Source organism: Miniopterus schreibersii (genome assembly GCF_964146895.1).
Source record: "Miniopterus schreibersii genome assembly, chromosome: 9".
Taxonomy (NCBI): domain Eukaryota; kingdom Metazoa; phylum Chordata; class Mammalia; order Chiroptera; family Miniopteridae; genus Miniopterus; species Miniopterus schreibersii.
This window is the reverse complement of record NC_138118.1, coordinates 81201892-81219443: the sequence shown is the minus strand read 5'-3', so window position 1 is coordinate 81219443 and position 17552 is coordinate 81201892. Positions and strand designations below refer to the sequence as shown.

General features: G+C 46.7%; 2 protein-coding genes across 3 annotated transcripts in view; one reads left to right on the top strand and one right to left on the bottom strand.

Moving 5' to 3' along the window:
- IMMP2L (inner mitochondrial membrane peptidase subunit 2) overlaps positions 1–17552 on the top strand; it is a 395161-nt gene that overhangs the window by 171536 nt on the left and 206073 nt on the right. The gene's annotated exons all lie outside the window — the stretch shown is intronic.
- The window catches only part of LRRN3 (leucine rich repeat neuronal 3), a 28219-nt gene continuing 15694 nt past the window's right edge, over positions 5028–17552 (bottom strand). Inside the window, exons 1-2 of one of the 2 annotated variants that reach the window (XM_081147357.1) lie at positions 8752–8858; positions 5028–8027 (exon numbers count right to left, since the gene is read on the bottom strand). In XM_081147357.1, the coding sequence (XP_081003483.1) occupies positions 5544–7667 (2124 nt within the window). In that variant the 5' untranslated portion in view covers positions 7668–8027; positions 8752–8858 and the 3' untranslated portion in view covers positions 5028–5543. Of the gene's footprint in view, positions 8028–8751; positions 8859–17552 lie in introns of those variants that run through there. The other variant, XM_081147356.1, reaches the window with a different exon arrangement.

Sequence of the window (17552 nt, the reverse complement as noted above, 5' to 3'; positions counted from 1 at the left end):
GTGTCTTATATCTTCAAAAGCGCTTTACAGACGTGTCATCGGTAGAATTTTATATCGTCTTCATAAGCTTAAGATTTTTAACTTTGGTTCCACAATCTAGGGCCCCTGATCTCGTGGTGCCCCTAGCATTTCAGCTGGTCTGGCTTCTCTGCAGCCTTAGGTTGTTTTGCAGACATGGTCCCCTGTTCTTTATTGAGTATGTGACTCTTCTCTGAAGCCAGCATTAAAGGGATTTTACCAGGGGTATCTGACTTTAATCCCAGCTCTGGTGGTGAACTGATTTCTCCATGCTATTCTTTGGAAGAGCTCTTACAGTGTGTTTGACCATGTTTGCTTTAATAACAGCACCTGGGATGGTTAAAAATGAGTCCTGTCCCTACTGGCCTTGAGTCTGGGACCACATGTGACAGGGAGGCCAGTTTATTTCTCTGAGATTCTCTCCTTGCCAGGATCAGGAGGGTCAATTAATGCTCCAGCCTCATTCCCTGACTTGTTCCAGAGGCTGGTAAACACTATAAATGGATTCACAGTTGGGTTTTGCCTCAGTAACTTCAGACATTGAAGCATAGGTTCTAATGAGAGGCTGGATTTTTCCTACAATGGTCATAATGCCATTAGCTTCTTGCAAAGATATTAGAGTTAGAAAATATAAACACACAAGTAACTGTGAGGTCTCCAAATGCCAGCGTTGTGCATTCTTCCAAAAGGCTTGCCAAGGTCACCTTCAATTCTTTCTGCTTTGCCTTGTTACTCTGGGCCGCTCTACAATAATTTTGAAATCATATGTGGTGTTTGCTGTCACTTTATTGCTTATTTGGATACCACAGTTTGGCTGTAAGGGAAAGTTGTGTGGACGTATCTGTGATGTATCTAACCCTTTAGTTGGCATTGACTATGGTTTATTTCAGAGATAAGCTAAGAGCCCTCTGACCCAAGACAGGTAAATTCTAATCTCCATGGGCTTGTCTGTTCTCAGTGGGGATAAAAAGGAACTGAGTCATATTTCATGTGACATCTTCTCACCTGAGAACATTCTTACTAGTCGATTCAGCGGCAGCTTTGGGACGTCACTCATGAAATGTTTAGGCCAGATTTTGAAAATAATCTGTATTTTACTAGTTGTCTTTACCATTTACCTTTTAATGCCTTATTCTAAGGGTTGGCTCTGTGGATTAGGACCACTAGAATTAACTCTGCTTTTGTCACTTTATTCCTGTCTGCAAATGGTGTTTTTATCTCCCCCCAACCCCCCACTTCAGAGGCATAAAACAGACCCGGTCGGTGGTCAGCCCTGGCAGTACACGAAGGCCTCACTTTTCGAAGGAACGCACGAAAACAGCCACAGCTGTGTTGAAACAAGTCTTTTCTTTCTTTTTCCAGAACTTCCAGATACTGATTGTAGCATTTTGATTCTAGGCAAGGCCTTTCTCTCCAGTACGATACTAACAAGCTGCCAAGCCACGGCCTAGTTAGCAACGCGCCCATCGGGGTGAAATGACATAACAGGGGACTGCGGAACTGGGCGTGAGGGTCAGCGCGGTCTTTCTGTGCAGATTTGTTCCCCAAATGGCCATTTAGGGTGTTCGATAGAATAAGCATATTTATGACAACCACTTTCTAACAAAACCCACAAAAACACCTTTTACTTATTTGTTATAATTTGAGGAAGTTAAAAAAAGAGACAGATTGGATCAAAGAAAATGTCACAAAATAATCACTATCAGAAGGAAGCCCAAGTTGTCACTTAATGGGGACATAAACAATTATTTTTTTTCTGGTGTTTGTGATAGCTGTGGGGACATTTTTTCGGAATTTCCCCTTTCTCTAGCAAACGTTTACTTTTAAACTTTAAGTTTTTATTGTTTCAGTTGTCGATTACTGATGTATCACTTCTGATTTCTCATGTCAAGGCTAATCTATGGAATTTTAAGAGTTTTCTCCGTAGTTGTTGGGAGATCTTATAAGAATTGATAAAGTTGGTTCTCTTTGTAAAACGCATAAGCATTTTGTCCATGCTAGATGACCTTCTTGAATTTAACTTCTCGTATTTTCTGGTGATCAATCTCTCTGTGTTAAAAGGAGAAACGTGTAGTTGTCCGTGTTTCTCAGGCCTAGAAAGAGCTCATGGTAAGTAGACATGCTTCTTGATTTAAGCGGTCTGAGGAGGATATTAGGCTAGTTTCTGTATGTAGTGCATAATAAATAATCAATTTCAATAATAAATTTGAATTAAGTTCCTATATCAGCATGTTGTGATGAGTAAAACATTTTAGACCAAGAAAAAAAAAATCTATGATTTTCTGAGTACTATCATTCTTTGAAAGTATGGATTGAACCTGGGCCTACACTAAGTAACATAGTTAAGACATATTTGTGAAAACAGTGATACACAACCAGAATGTCATCGAGTAGAATATAGGCCCCATGATGGTGCAGAATTGTTTCTGTCCTTGTCTGTTTTTCCAGAGACTAACAGGCATACGGTCAATATTTGTTGAATGTAAACAAAAGATCGTTCAATGACCAGACTAAGGGATTATAATTTTAAGATAATACTTGCTGATATGTAGTTTCCCTTAACACCTTTTAGTTAAATAAAATAAAAACCTTAAGAACTGAAATCAGTATCAAAAGGCTGATGTATGTACCACAAATACATTTTTTTTCCTTCTGTACAAAACAATTGGCATGTGATCGGCAGCTTACTATTGCTTCTTGGCTTTGCTGACGACAACCCATTTCTCTCCACATTGCTTTTATGTATTTTTGTATTCAACCGGACATACTTATTTTCAGAAAATTTGAATTTTACTTTGTAGTGTAAATTAGAAAAAATATAATTAAAAAAATTATTTTTGTAGGGGGAAAAAAAAAAGTTTTCTCCCATACAAGATGAGGGGATCATTTGTCACTCCTCCAGGCATAAACTTTAGGATTTTGTTGTGGGTAAAGCTGCCGTGGTACCCAATTCGGTATCACCGAATCCGAAGTCCTATGCCTTGAGAAAGGACTGGAGCCAGTTCGCAGTTGATTTTATGTGAGATTTAGAGGAAGCTTAAAATGCGATGCTTGATGTTGCAGCAAATGTCTTTCTTCTCTCATTGGGGGTTTAGATTAAAATTTAATCAAGTAAATATTGTCATGTTTTGCTCTGAGCATCTGTATTTATTTGGTTGTAACAAAAACACTTCCTTTCGATGCTCTGAATGAGGCATCTCTTCAGTGCGCTTATTTGCTACAAGTTTCCTAAGAAAATGTAGCCTGAACTGGATTCTCGGTCTTACGATATGTTCGCTATAGTTTTTTATGCAGACGGGTTGAAAAGAAACATGCAAGATGCCAGAGAAAGTTCTTGCTGACCTGTATACAACGCCTGCCTCCTGCAGCCCATCTCAGCGCCTGCGCTTTGACAAACAGCCTGGCTCTAAGGCCCTGTCCGCGGGGCCGAGACACCTCGTGATGCACGAGCGTGTCTGGCTGATAAATCCTAGCGCCAGCCACGCTGTGATAGCGATACAGCAGGTGGTAAAACTTGCGTTTGGGAAACACATTGAATGAGCAAGCCTCATATTTTGGTTGTGTTCAATTAACACAGTTTGTCCTTTCATTTTAAGGAGTTTGTAACAATTACCTTCCAAGTTGTGAAAAGCAGCTAGGATTTAATTAGCAACCGTCGATGCCAATGTCTAGTATTAACAAATAAATGGATGTGACTGGAAATGTTTACAGGACAGTGACATGTCGATGCTCAGCAGCGAGCTCCTGTAGGAAAAGTTAAACACTTGATTAGCAATTAGCATGGAAAGCTTGTAGCTTTGTAGAGATGAGCAATTTGCCTATAAAAATACAGCTTATTATCTCGGACTTTTTATTGCTTCAGGATATTTCCTTTGTACACAAGTACATTTATTTTGCACGACAATGCCTTTCGTCTGTAAATATGACTAAAACCGTAAAAGATCTTGGCTGTTTCCAGCCCCCCCCCCCCCCAGTAAAATCCACACATTTACTATGTAAGACTCTTAAAGAATTAGTAAGGTCCTTGGCACTTCAATGATTGTCAACTTGTTAAGTTGTATTTTTCAGGTGCCTTAAATATAGTCATAAAGAACTGCACCTAATTTTTTTTTTTTTTTTTTGCCTCTAAATTTGTCTGAGACGCTTGTCCTCTCATTAAGAAAACTCTCCACTTAAGTTTCTATTGAACTCTGGAATTATCTGACTCATGCCATTTTATAGTGGGGGGAAGCAAATAAAAGGGAGAATTTCATAAAGCTGAACCTATAAACTTCTGCTACTAATTCAATACATTTTAAAGGAAAATTCTACAATTATAGTCTTGGAAAGCCCTAGACCTCTAAAATTCTAAATTTCATTGTTATTCTGGGGGGAAGACCATGCGTGTTGATCACAACACACTTCAAGTCAGCACCTATAAGTTGCTCTAAGTTATATAGTTGTTATATAAGTGCATAAATGTCCTTCTTTTGGGGATTATGTAGAACATGTTGTTCCGTTGCTATGTTTGCAACAGGGCCAATTATTTCATTATTTGCTTGTTGCTGCAGTGAAGTGCATTAAGTATTAGGAATCACAGAGAGGTTTGAAGATTCCACCCACATCATAAGTCCTGCTGAAATTTGGCACCGTTTTCTGCTAAGCAAGCATCTTAAAGTTGAGCTACTACTAATTATTAAAATAAGACCTTCAGTTCCTCAGATATCGATTTACATTATATGAACTCAATAATTAAACCCAGTACAAAAGCTTCTTGTTAAGCAAAGGAAATCTCTAAGTGAATACATCATTTCCTAGGGGGTTTCTTTTCATCACCCATTAAAGGGTTAAATCCAACGTGATGATTGCCTCTCGATATCGAGAAAGTGCCTCCTCCAATCCATTTCTGTGCGTTATAAAAATGTAGTCACAGAACCCAGCGAACGTGTCTTACTCTTAGCACTTCGGATTTCATTATAGAAAAACACTTTTTTAAAAATGTTGCCATTTAAAGGATGTCTGGTCCGATGACATTTCCCAGAAATTATTCTTTATTTAGAAACAAAACCAAGACAAAAGCAATTGATTTTAATCCAAAATGTATTTTTTTTTTTTCCTTATAAAAGAGGCCAACATACTCACTGTGTCTACTCTACAGAATCTGTCCGTTTTTATTACACCACGTGTCAATTCAAGTGTATCTGGTCACGGCAAAAACTCGTGGCTAATATGTGTGATACAACACAGCAGGAGGTATTGCTCAGTTCCACTACGCTTATATACTTAAAAAAAATACAGAAACGTTTTCGTCCACCGTAACCGTTGTCCGGTCATCAGAGTCACGTGAAAGTCCTAGAAAATGGAATTATTTGGTTGCCACGGTGCCCTTCGAAGCCAGCGAATCCAGATGCTGAGCTTGCAGACCTTTCCGCTGGTAGGAGCAGCACTGGCGGAGCTCCAGCTTCCTCTGGGGAAGGGACACCCTCCGTCTTTCCTCCTTCCCGGCACAGCTGCGGCCCTGGGCCCCCGAAGCGCCCCGGCTGTGCCTAGGACGCGCGCGCGGGCGCGCCGAGGACGGTGGCTCTCACCTCCAGCGCCGCGCTCTGCCCGTCGCCGGCCTCCCAGAGCTCGATGAGGGGGTGAAGCTCGCTGAGCGCCAGGGCCGGCCTCGGGAGGTAACCGCTGGCGCGGCCCTGCCCGGCCTCACCGCTCACTTTGTGCGAGAGGCGGCCGAGAAGACACGCCACACCGATAACCCCCAGAAGGCCCCCAAGGCCGGCCAGGAGCGCGGTGCGGCTGCTCCCCGCATTCGCCTCTCCGCCGGCGTCCGACCCTTTGGTGGTGACGCTAACGCACCGCCTCCTGTTCTCCTGATAGACGGTGGGGACGTCAATGCATATGTTATACTCAGTGGAAGGGTTCAGGCGGGTGAGGTTGTACACCTTGACGTCAGACGGCACGCGCGCACTTTGGGGGGCCTGGGAAGACTCGGCCTTGACGGAGGCTGTCCACTTGACGCTGGATTTGAGAACCTTAGAGCTCGCCCTCCAAGACAGCAGAACCGAATTGGCCCGGACGTCCTTTATTCTAATATTCAGGGATCCGTTGTTATCCTGGGGGACGGAACCGTCTACTTTGATCATGACGGACTTCAAGTCGGCGCCCACCAGGTTGGTCGCTATGCAGGTGTACAGGCCGCCATCCGCCGGGGCGATGCGGCTTATGTCGAGGGTGCCCTCGGAGTGCACGTGGAACCTGTCCGTCAGGGCGTTGGGCGCGAGCTTCTGGCCCGAGGGCGTTACCCAGTAGATCTCGGGCTGCGGCTCGGCCGTCGCCCTGCAGTGTAAGGAGACGTGGCTCCCGGCGTCTAGGTCCAGGCTGGAGGGGACGCTCTCGGGCGCGATGAGAGGCAGGCAGATCTCCATCATCTCCCGGAAGTGCACCTGCCGCACGTTCTGACCTTGGAACTCGGGCGGGTCCACGCAGAACAGCGACTCGGGCTCCATGAAGCGAACGCTGGTCTTGTTCATGTTGATCCAGCGGATGACGCAGTCGCACCGGATGGGGTTGCCGTGGATGCTGATCTCCTTGAGGCTGGGCAGGGCCTCGACGGTGCCGCGGTACAGGGCGCTGAGGGCGTTGCTGTTGAGCATGAGCGACTCCAGCTTGGGGAGTCTGAAAAACGCGTTGGGGTGAATGTACGACAGCCTGGGGTTGTTGGTCGCCTCTATTTTCCTTAGATCGGGCAGGTTATCCACGGCAAGGCCGTCGATGGAGATGAGCTCGGGCATGTTATTGATCCCCAGCTCCTTCAGGTGCAGCATATTGCTGAAATCGCCCCTCCGGATCCTGTGGATGGGATTTTTATTGAGATCCAAAAACTTGAGGTTCGCCACTTTCTGAAGCGCAGCTTGGGGCACTTTCCTAAGCCTGTTGTCGTAAAAAGAGATGCTCTCCAAGTTGTCCAGGCCGACCAGGGCGTCGTCGGGGATTTCCGTGAGGTTTATGCCCGCTATAACCAGGCTGCGGAGATTGGCGAGCGGCTTGAAGTTCATGTCTCGGATCCTGATGATCGGGTTCTCCCCAATCATCAGAACCTCCAGGTTGGGGAGGGCGTCAAACCACTGGCTGTCGATCACCTGCAGCCTGTTGGAATTGAGGTGAAGACGGAGGAGGTTGCGGAGGCCGATGAAGGCCCCCGGCGAGATCACGGAGAGCGAGTTGTGATTCACGTAGAGCTCCTGTAAGCTGCTCAGCCCCGACAGACACCTCTCGGGCAGCTCGGTGAGCTTGTTTTCCTCCAGGTACACGGAGAGCAGCTGAGGCATCTTTCTCACGTTAATGTTGCGGACCGAGGACAGACTGTTCTGCGATAGGTCCAGGCCGGTCAGGTTCACCGGGAAGTCCACGGAGCCTTCGATGTGGGCGATGTTGTTGGTCTGCAGGAGCAGAACCTGGGTGTCGGCAGGCAGCCTGGCTGGGAAGCGTGAGAGCCCCAGGTCGTTACAGTCCACCGTGGACGCGTCCATGTACACGGATCGGGGCGTGAACCACGGCCTGACCTCACACGTGCACAGCTGTGGGCAATCCGCCCTCTTATCCACGGCTCGCACCAGTGTCGCGATCGCTAGGCCCAGTAGCACGTGTGCGCGGAGTGGCATGTCCTTCATCTTAGCGCCCTGTTCAGCGGTGTCACGGGCCCTTGAGGATTCCACAGCCCCTGCTCGCGGGTTCGGCAGGAGCCCACCGACGAGGGGAGTAGTCGCGCCCGTCAAACGATGCGCGCCATAGAGCCGCGGGGTTTTCCTTCATGGAGCCAGGTGCCCGTGCCACAGCTGCACCATCCGGAGACGTCGCGCATGTTGGAGAAGGGAGGGTCGCGATCGCCCCTTTGACGGGACAGCGAAGCACGTTTTGAAGATGGAGCGTGAGCAGGTGGTCCCAGGAAATTGAGCAATTCATTTACTTCCGGGTGTGACATTCAAATCCCGTGGCAGTTCGGTCCTTGCAGGAATGGCAGTGTGATGCAACTATAATAATATAAAACATAGGAAAGAATTAGCCCAAAGGGAAAAAAAATACCATAATGAGTATCCATGAACTACTGACGGTGATCTCATTGGTGACACTCTTAGCGTTGACAGTGAACGCAATATGTTCGGGTGACTGTAGCCTTGATGGTTATTGGCCCAGACACTGGGCAGCCTGGGAAGCGGAACCTTCAGGAGGCTGAAATCGTATTAAACATAATGAACCCGCTTCCACAAATTTTCTGTTATTTCCAAATTTTACTTGCTTATGCCTTTTACTTTTGTTATATTTGTCATTCTCTTTGACAATTAGTAAATGGGGAAAAAAAATCCTTTCAGGGGTGATGGGTGCTTTTCCCTCTTAGACAAAATTAAAGGTTGTAAAGAAACGATACTGTTTAATGCAATCGGATGCGGTAGCCTGTGGTTCTCAGGTCCGCAGGGCGTGACTGTAAAACGAACAGAAAGTCCTGGCACTTGGCTGGACCCCCGTTCTCATTCACACCCGTCTCCCGCCGCCTCTGTGTCCAGGGGCTGGAATTCTGCAGCATCGGGAGGGGAAGGAGTCTGACTTGCCGTAGATGCACCTGTGGAGTGCCATCCTGAAGAAGTGAAATTCAGATTCACGTTCGACTGTTTTACTTTTCCCTGAAAATCACTTAGATTCCATTAGTCCCTAACAGGGAAAAAGTAACTTTATTACAGCAATAAAACAGGCACTTACATATTCCTTCTTTTAAATGGATACTGATGTCTTTATCACATAAAAATAAGCAATGCAAAACCCAGTGGCAGTGTTGATAGGTGCTGCGTTTTCAGACAGCTCAGTCCTTGGACTGACACGCTCCCCCGGTGACCGCTGGGGGCTCAGCCTGCGGGGAGTGGGCCGCGGGCCGGGGTGGGGCCACTCTTCTGGGGCTCTGAGCTCCAGCACCCCCACTGGCCGAATAATGGGGCTGTGACTACCCCTGCTCTTTCGTCTCTGCCCAACTGCGACATTGCCAATGCACGGCTGACTAGCTCTGCGATAAGACAGGGCAGAGAGAAATATATTTGGGGATGTGGCCTCTATGGAGAGAGACAGACTTCTTTTTTTAGTAAAATAAATAAATAAATCCCTTGCTTTTCAAAATTATAAACCACTTACAATTCAGTCGCACCTAACCTTCCTCTTTTCTTCATTTTAAGGATGTGACTTTATCCTGAAGTCCCCATAAGCGCTAAGTTACCTGGAAGTAAGTGTCTTTGTTCCTCCCGGTTTGCTTTTCTACATTCTCTCACCTGAACTTCCAGCTATTACTCCTAATGTTATTTTAAATTGTATTTTTCAATTACAGTTGACATTCAGCACTATTTTGTATTAGTTTCAGGTGCACAGCATAGCGGTTAGACAATTACCTAACTTACAAAGTCAGTTAGTTCCCCCCGATGTTTCCGGTGCCCACCCGGCACCATGCGCAGTTACTACAGTGTTACTGACCGTTTCCCGGGCCGTGCGTGACGTCCTGTGGCTATCCTGTAACTACCGGTCTGCACTTCTTGGTCTCCTCCGTCATTTATTCAGTCGACACTTAATGAGCACCCTCAGAGTCCCAGTAACTGGGTTCACAGCCGGACGACAGAAAGCTGACCTAGACGCGCTCTCCCCTTTGCGCTGCTCAGTCCGCAGTGTCACAGCGGATGTGGGATTCCACCCCCCCCTTATGTAATAAGAGTAGGAAAATTGAACTTAAATCAGTGTTTCAGCTTGCATTTTGAAGGGTTTAGGACTCTTGGTTGGGAAGGTGCTCTGGAGCCTCGCGCAGGAATGTTCTGGAACGTTCTGGAAGTAGGCCTTCAATAAATACATTTGCGTGGATGGGCCAATGGGTGGGTGTAAAGTAGATCACTTGTGGGTAAAATATGTCGCTTTTCCTCCTTAAAACGTGGTAAATAAACCATACACAAGTAAACATTACTAACAGTGGATACGTCTTCTTGAAATGAGTCCCAGTTTTGGGGGGGTGAGTCTTCATGTACATGGTCACACTCTCAGGAGCCAGGAGCCAACTCATAACTAACTACTGTTCTTTTCAGTTGTTTCTTTCTTACGTAAAACTATTTTAGAAGGTCTTTTGGTTCCTTCTTTTAGTTTTAAAGGCAACAGACTCTTTCATATATTAAAGCAAAATAAATTATGATGGAATATTATTAAAATTCAGAAGGTGATGTTAACGAAATGTCACCAGGAAAGGAAACCGACATCTCAGGGAAATGTCTTGTACAGAGGCCCCTTTAAATGGTCTGAATGAGTGACTCACACAAGTTCAGAGTCAGCCCATATTAGTCTTCTGTCTTTCATTTATTTTTCTGTCCAACCTTTCAATAAATATTTGCTGAGGGCCCACTGTATCAGGCACTGTGCTTTTGTTTCTAATCTCTCTTTCATGAGATTTTTAAAAATTGAAAGATTAAAAATTATTCTTCATTGCCAGTTAACTTGAGGCTTTTTTGTGTGGGTTGGTTCAGAAGACTTAAAAACAAATAATTTAAAAAGCATTTTAAGATGTGGACTTGTCCTAATACACATGCCCTTCTGTGCTTCCTGAATTTTCTTCACCGTATCCTTGATTTTTGTAATTGGCTCCTGCACGTGGATTTTGCCTGAGAGTCAAAGACCCGAAATTGTTTTCTGTGTTTTAAATTATATGTATAATATGTGTAGAATTATACTCTGGCCGCAGCCTGAAAGTTGCCGTTTGAGCCATTAAAAGAAAGTGACTTTCAGAGTTCTCATGTCTTATGATACCTGTGATAGCTGTGAACACTCATCGCAACTTGAGACTTCTTTCACCTAAATACAGAAATTGCTTCTGGATGTGTGGGAACTTAGAGCAAATGCTTCTCGTTTGATAAAAAGATCTTTGTTCTTCAGCTCCTTCTGTTCTCCCGTCATTTCCGAAGCACTGGTCGGGCACCTGCTGCTGGGCAGGTGCCGTTGACCCTGGAGAGGGAGCGTGAGTGAGACGAGCCGGGTGCTCCGAGGTCTTGGCCGTGAGAGGGGTGACCAGCGGGTGCTGGCCCAGCCGTCCCCTCACCGTGGGAGGGCCGTGCGGGCACTGGCCCGGGAGGTAAAGGCGGGAACCCCAGCTCTGCCCGCCCGCCGGGGCCACCTGAATGCTTATCAAAGCCCCGGCGGGACACGGGAGCCCCCGGGAAGAGGTAAAGCCGCCCTTCCCGATGCCGTTTTACACCGCGGAGCTCGGGAGCGAAGCGCGGCTCCTTCCCGGCCCCCACTGTGTGTGACAAAGGCACAGAGTCTGAAGAAGAGACATTGACACTCGACTTCAGAAACGGGGGAGACAGCAAGTTGCTGTGGCCGCAGGAACCCGCACCGTGTGTTTTCTCGGCAAATCGCGGGCTCAGCTCAGTGGTGTGAGGATCCCGCCTTCTGCCCGTGGGCTCTCGCCCGGGCTCCTGGCCTGTGCGGCTCGTCGACAGCTCTGCTCGAGGGTTCCCGTCCCTTCCCGAGGGACCAGCTGCCCCACGTGCGTCCCTGACCGACGCTACTCCCCCCTTGCCAACTACTTCTTCTGCTTTTCCCCAAAGCTACTTGATGGTTTGCACCCGAATGTCGACTTTAGGGAGTGGAAGGGGCAGCTGCTGGGAAGAGCTGACCGGATGCTGTGCCCACATGGTCATCTGCTGATACAAGTTTCCTAAAGGGGAAGGGCATTTGCTTTTAGTTCCGAGACGCGGGTCGGGGTCACCGGATGGTTCTGTCCCTGTGGACGGGACACCCTGCCCTCCTGTGCGGCAGAGGAGCGAACGTTCAGCTCTAAACTGCGGCTCTCACGGTTCCCCAGGGCCTGGGCCCCCTGACACTGCCCGGCCAACGGGAAAGGCGTCTGGAAGGGTCTGAACCGCTGCGGGCGACGACTCCCCAGCTCAGCCTTTGCACTGAGCCGATCGCAAGTTTATATTCACTCTGGTCCTATGTCATCAACACACAGGATCAGTGGATTTTAGTCATTACGGGGCTTTATAAACGCGATCAGATTAACTATGTTTTTCCTATTTCATTTTATGTTCATATCTACACAGTCGTAAATGAAGAAGGGAGTTAGTTTAGTCATGGAATTAAGGCAAACTAACCACTGGGGATGTAAATGGCCTAGATTAGGTCCCTTGATGGAGTAAATGGAGCAAAAATGAGTTGTCACTAACTATTAATACTGATATATGAACAATATATTTATTATGATTTTTTTTTGCTAAATTTAAAAATAAAGATTTTTGATAACCAAGTTTGAACCACCTTAATAAATTTGGTAGAATAGAAAATCAGCATATTTTTGGTGTCATAGAAATTTTTAGCTGGAATGGGCATAAGGATCCATTGGTTCTCAACCTCATTTCCATTGTGAAATGTTTCAAATGAAACCTTACCCAGATTCATTATAAGTCAGACACAGAAAAGAAGATATTTTCTGGCTAGCGCAGGAGGTGAGGTGGTGTCTGTAAAGATTTAGATGGTACCCACCTTGGTCTTCCCGCCCATAGCTTCTGATCCTGAAGGGGCTGCAAAGACCCCAGTGTCGGAACCAGCTCCCAGGGTCTCTTAGAAATGGGGTAATGGAGGCCCTCAGGGGTCAAGTGACTGATGCTAAGTGGTTGATTCCTGAGGAGTGTCGAAAGCTGGAGAAACCTCAGGCATCCTTCCCAGTGCAAATTTCCCCTCCATCATCTCAGTCCACGGGCCTGCCAAGGTTAGGTCTATTTTTCTTGGCCTTGACCGAATCCATAGGCCCCTCTCCTTTCACGGTGTGGAAGGGTGGCCGGCAGCCTCCCCGGTTAGGTGCTGGCTGCCCAGGGGATGGGGCAGAAAGGAGGAGGTGCTCTGGGGGAGGACCGGTGTGGGAGCAGCGGTTAATAACACATCAGTAGCAGACATGTCCCGTGTGCCCCGGGCCATGCCCCCATGAATTCTCACAGGCGGTCCTCACCCGGCCCTTTCTGTAGACAATTATCACGCAGCCCAAGAGGCTGACTTGCCAGTTCACTGTTCCTCAGACGTGGACTCGCTCCCTTCGCTGAGCCTCTAAAGCCCAGACTTAGCCGCTGCTACACCAATTAACAAGGAGACCATCACACTGAGGTGACCCTACTGTCACAGGCAGAGCAAACGCTAACCCGTGAACGACTCGAGGTGCTGAAATGGAAACCGAGGGACGGCGGGTCCCTAACAGCCGCCTAGGTGGCTTTAAGCCACCGCCCATCACACTCCCCTTTCTTCGCTGCTACGCTTTCTCCATAAAACTCCCCCCCCCCGAGCTCCTCCCAGCGGAGCCCCCGGACCACTTCTGGTTTGAGCTGCTCTGTCCGAATCAATTTTTGCTCAAACACTGAAACATTTAACGTGTCTCATTTTCTTGACAACCGCGAAGCTCTGCTTCCGCTCAAGCACTTGCTAACCTGGCATCACTCATCTTGGATCTCTTCAGGAAGGGGTTTCCTCCCGCTGGGCGGGTGCCGCAGCTTGTGTCGTCTGCGTCGTCTCTGACCGAAGAGCGTCACTGCGATGACCCGAGGAGGCGGCTGAGAGATGCAGAAGGGAGCCGGGAAACAAAGCCTGTTTCCTAGGCCCACTTTTGCTGTGGGATCAGATAAACCATGTTGCTCTCAGACCGAGGTCCCCGCAACATCTGGGGTTCAGGCAGAATTGTCACCGTTGTTTCTAAATCGATGGCTAAGGTTCTAGAAAATCCCGTCGAGATTTCTTACAGCGTCACCATGATAAAGGAGTCCATTTATCAGAGCAGAGTTATTTTTGTGGCCAGGCAGTACATATGCACTAGAAGGCATATAAAGAATACCCGTGTATTTAGTGGACAGTATCTCTGAGAATGATTTCCTTAGGCTGTGATACTTTCAGACTCTCAAATCGGGTATTTTGGGATCCTCAAACTAGCTAAGAGCCTCTCTTATTATTATGATAGGAATACTATAGGTAAAAAGAAAAAAATAGGGAAGATTTGTATTATTTGATATTATCTTGTCACGTTCAAGGCCTTATATCTGAACACAGGGAACATTAGTAAAGATCTATAAACATGTCATGGGCCATTTCCACCCCCGTGGGATTAAGCTCAGCTGACTTCCTTGGATTAAAATGTGGTCCTTGCAATGCATTTTGTTTAGAGAAACTGGGAGTAACTTAAACAGTATAATTTTTTACCCCCTCCCAACTCTTAAAACATGATTTGTGCAGATTTTGAGGGAGTCTTGGACTTGTTGTTTTTTCCTGCCGTTTTCAGACTTGAGTCTGGTGCTATGTAGGGAGAGCCATGGGGTTAAAAGAAAATAGAATCAGGATTGTTTCTTTAAAAAAAATCACTTCAGATGCCCCCCCCCCCCCCCCCCCCCGATCTGTGGGAGGCAGTCCTAGCACAGCCTTCTCTTTACGGTTTCTGTAGGGTGGGATGGCGTCTGAGCCTCAGGAGTGTGTCCTGGTGCGTTGCGGTTTCTGTGTGCTCCGAAATTACCAGCTTGTTGTGATATTGCCGTTTCTCATTACGAGAAGAATTCTGATTTGTATTTATTTTTAATTATCGTTTTTGCTCAACCGAACACTTCATTAATAGCATTATATGTGAAGATGGCTTTTGTACATGATCAGCAAAACAAATGGTGTTTCCGAGCCAGATCTTGCCTCTCTCTGCCTGTATTTATTCCAGGAGAAGCGTCCCTGGGTGGGGGACTCTCATTTATAACGCGGCCTAACACTATCTCACCCGGTGCGTGTGCGAGCCAGTGGATCCTGACCGCCTGATTTGCGTTTTTAACTTCCTTTTATCATGTCCCTGTCACTTAGCTTTTATATGGAGCCAGGTCGAGGCATCCGTGGGGGACAGCACTCATTTATGCTTCACTCTCAACACTCCCTCATCTGAGATTGCGGCATAATCGTCTTATTTTCCAAATTGGGATCCGGGATCATGGAAAGCTAGCTTCATGTTCTGATGAACCCCAGCTCTCCCTCTGGGTGGTTAGCAGCACGTCAGCGGCAGGGAATTACTGCAAAGGAATGAGACCCAGGAGTCAGGAGGAGACCTGTCACCTCCGGCGACTTCACTTCTAAAACGAGAGGTCCCTTCAGGCTCGGTAATGACATAACTGCTGTACTGACCTTCAGTAAATACGCTCAGAACTGCTTCTCGCTACTCCCTTGGGCAAATGTAGTATCATATGACTGACAGAATTTGCGCAGAGATTTCGTGATATTTTCGGGGTTTACCGTGTTTATTCACATATTTTACATGTGTAACAATCGATGGCGTATAGAGAGGGGTGCTGATTTTGCTAGGATCAGAAGAAGTCTATAGAAGGATTCTTAGGACCCGTACAAATGTATAGAGACTTCGGAGATGTTCTTTGACTCCTATGTCAGGGACATGTGTGTGTCTTGTAGGAAAAATAATGACTCTCTTGGCAAAGTGTGTGCATGTGCGTGTGTATACTCAGGTGCTTTAGTTCTGCTCAGGAAATTCTCCATGTGATTGGACTAAACTTATGCACTAAAGTTTCCTATTTTGTTCCAATTTTTATTTGTAGATGTTTTGGGTAATGTATTCAGTTATGCATCAATTGTATTTCTTTTAAAAATCACGCGGGTGAAGAAGAGGAATCTTCCTAAATACACTTTCCTTTTTCCCTGATACTTCTGGTTTCTAAAAGCTCATTTCTATGGTCCAGTTCCAGCTGATTTGGGAGCGAGTGCTGTGGCCTGATTTCTGAGCAACTAACGCCCTCCTTTTATCTCCAGGAGCATTTCCAGCCCCGTGGGGAGGGTTTGTCTCGCAAACTCCCGTTTGAGTGACGGGAGAAATACTTGCCTGCTGCCTCGCAGCAGAGCGGAGTGAAAATGCACGTCCCACGTGGACCCTCTTTCAGATGAATGCATTTGGGGTAATTACCCAGATAATTCAGGCAATTTTTAAATCATTTTTCTCCTTCATTGGAAGACAGCCCAGTGCCCTAAGTCTTTGAAGTCTCCGTTCTTTGAGTCACCCAAAGACTGTCCATCTCCCTGCTATAGTTAAAAGAAGAGAAATGAACAGTGGTCCCAGCTCGAGTTGCTTCTAGGAGCACGTGTGCTGCCGTGTGGTGTCTGCTCTCGCCAGCACTGCTCTCCCCGGGGTCTTGTCCGTGGGAGGGCGTGATGGGCATATAGACCGAAAAAGCCCAAATGGTTTGTTCTATATTGGTTGCCGCAAGTAAATGCTTTTACACCGATCTCAGGAGGGATGGAGTCTGTAGCAGAGGCCTGCTGTAAAAGCATGGGAACAAAATACTTCCCATCACCTCTGCACTCCTTGCTGAACTCTTGGCAGGACAGACAGCCATTGGTCTACCAAGGAGATAAGGAACCTCATGGACAAGAGTCTAGGATGTACTGCGGACAGAAAATGAAGAATATTTTAGCTACAGTATCATCACAGAAAACTCAAACTTACATTTCAGAGAATATCCCTCCGACAAGAACCAGCATGGATGGTCTCTGGGTAGCTCAGTTTTTGTTCTGCATATCACAAAATAGTGATTTTCATGCTATCTCACAGAGTAGCATGGATATCGGCGTTTTATGCTTTTGCTGAGAACTGTGAAAAGAACGCGTTTTGAAATAACTCTTTGGGAGTTCATTGTTATCCAACAAAACTATCGTTCGCTGTATCTGATAGAACAAATCTCTGGCCTTGACATTTCATCAGGGCATGAAACTCATTCACGGACTCTCATATCTGAGGTGATCACATCAGCAGTGCCTTAATTAAAGCAAGTGGATATTAAAAATTTCTTTCAAAGTCAGATGCAAAATGCTCCTTCTGCATGCACAGAATCTTTCTAGTCATTGCTTCATGTTTGGTTGCCTTTTTCGAACATGCTTATAATGAACAGAAGTAGCTTTCATGCCAGTTTACAAAAAACCAAGAATTTTTTGTGTGTATGGCAAAGGGCCTAGAATGTTGCGACTGCCCACGTCCCCCGGTGGCGCATCCGTTGGACGTAAGCTGCTTATCACAGGAAGCGGAAGGGGAGCTTCAGCTGCCGCGGGGCTGGCGTTGTAAATGTGACATAGGACAATTTACATGCCTACGGAATTAGACTTTTTAAACGGACACTCTTCTCATTCTGGGTCCAAGAGGAAAGGAGGAAGGTAGGGGGGGAGGGGGGACGGATGTTTTTCACTTTCTAGGGAGAGCAACTCTAAGTATTGCCTCTTCACGAGCATCTGCAAGTCACAGTGCAGCTCAACTGGGTCTTCTCTGGCTTCATAGAGACTTTGATCTCCTAGGATGTGCGCGCAGAGTCCCTGCTTTTGGTTTGAGCGCAGGGAGCAGCGGCTCGAGTACACGCAGAGAGCGCTGGAGCTGCTCTGAGGCCAGGGACTCCGTGTGGCCCTGCCGAATGCTCGCTTCCCTTTTTCCTTCGGAGCCAGGCACAAATGTCTCCAATTATTTTTAAATTGATTGCTCTCTATTGCTG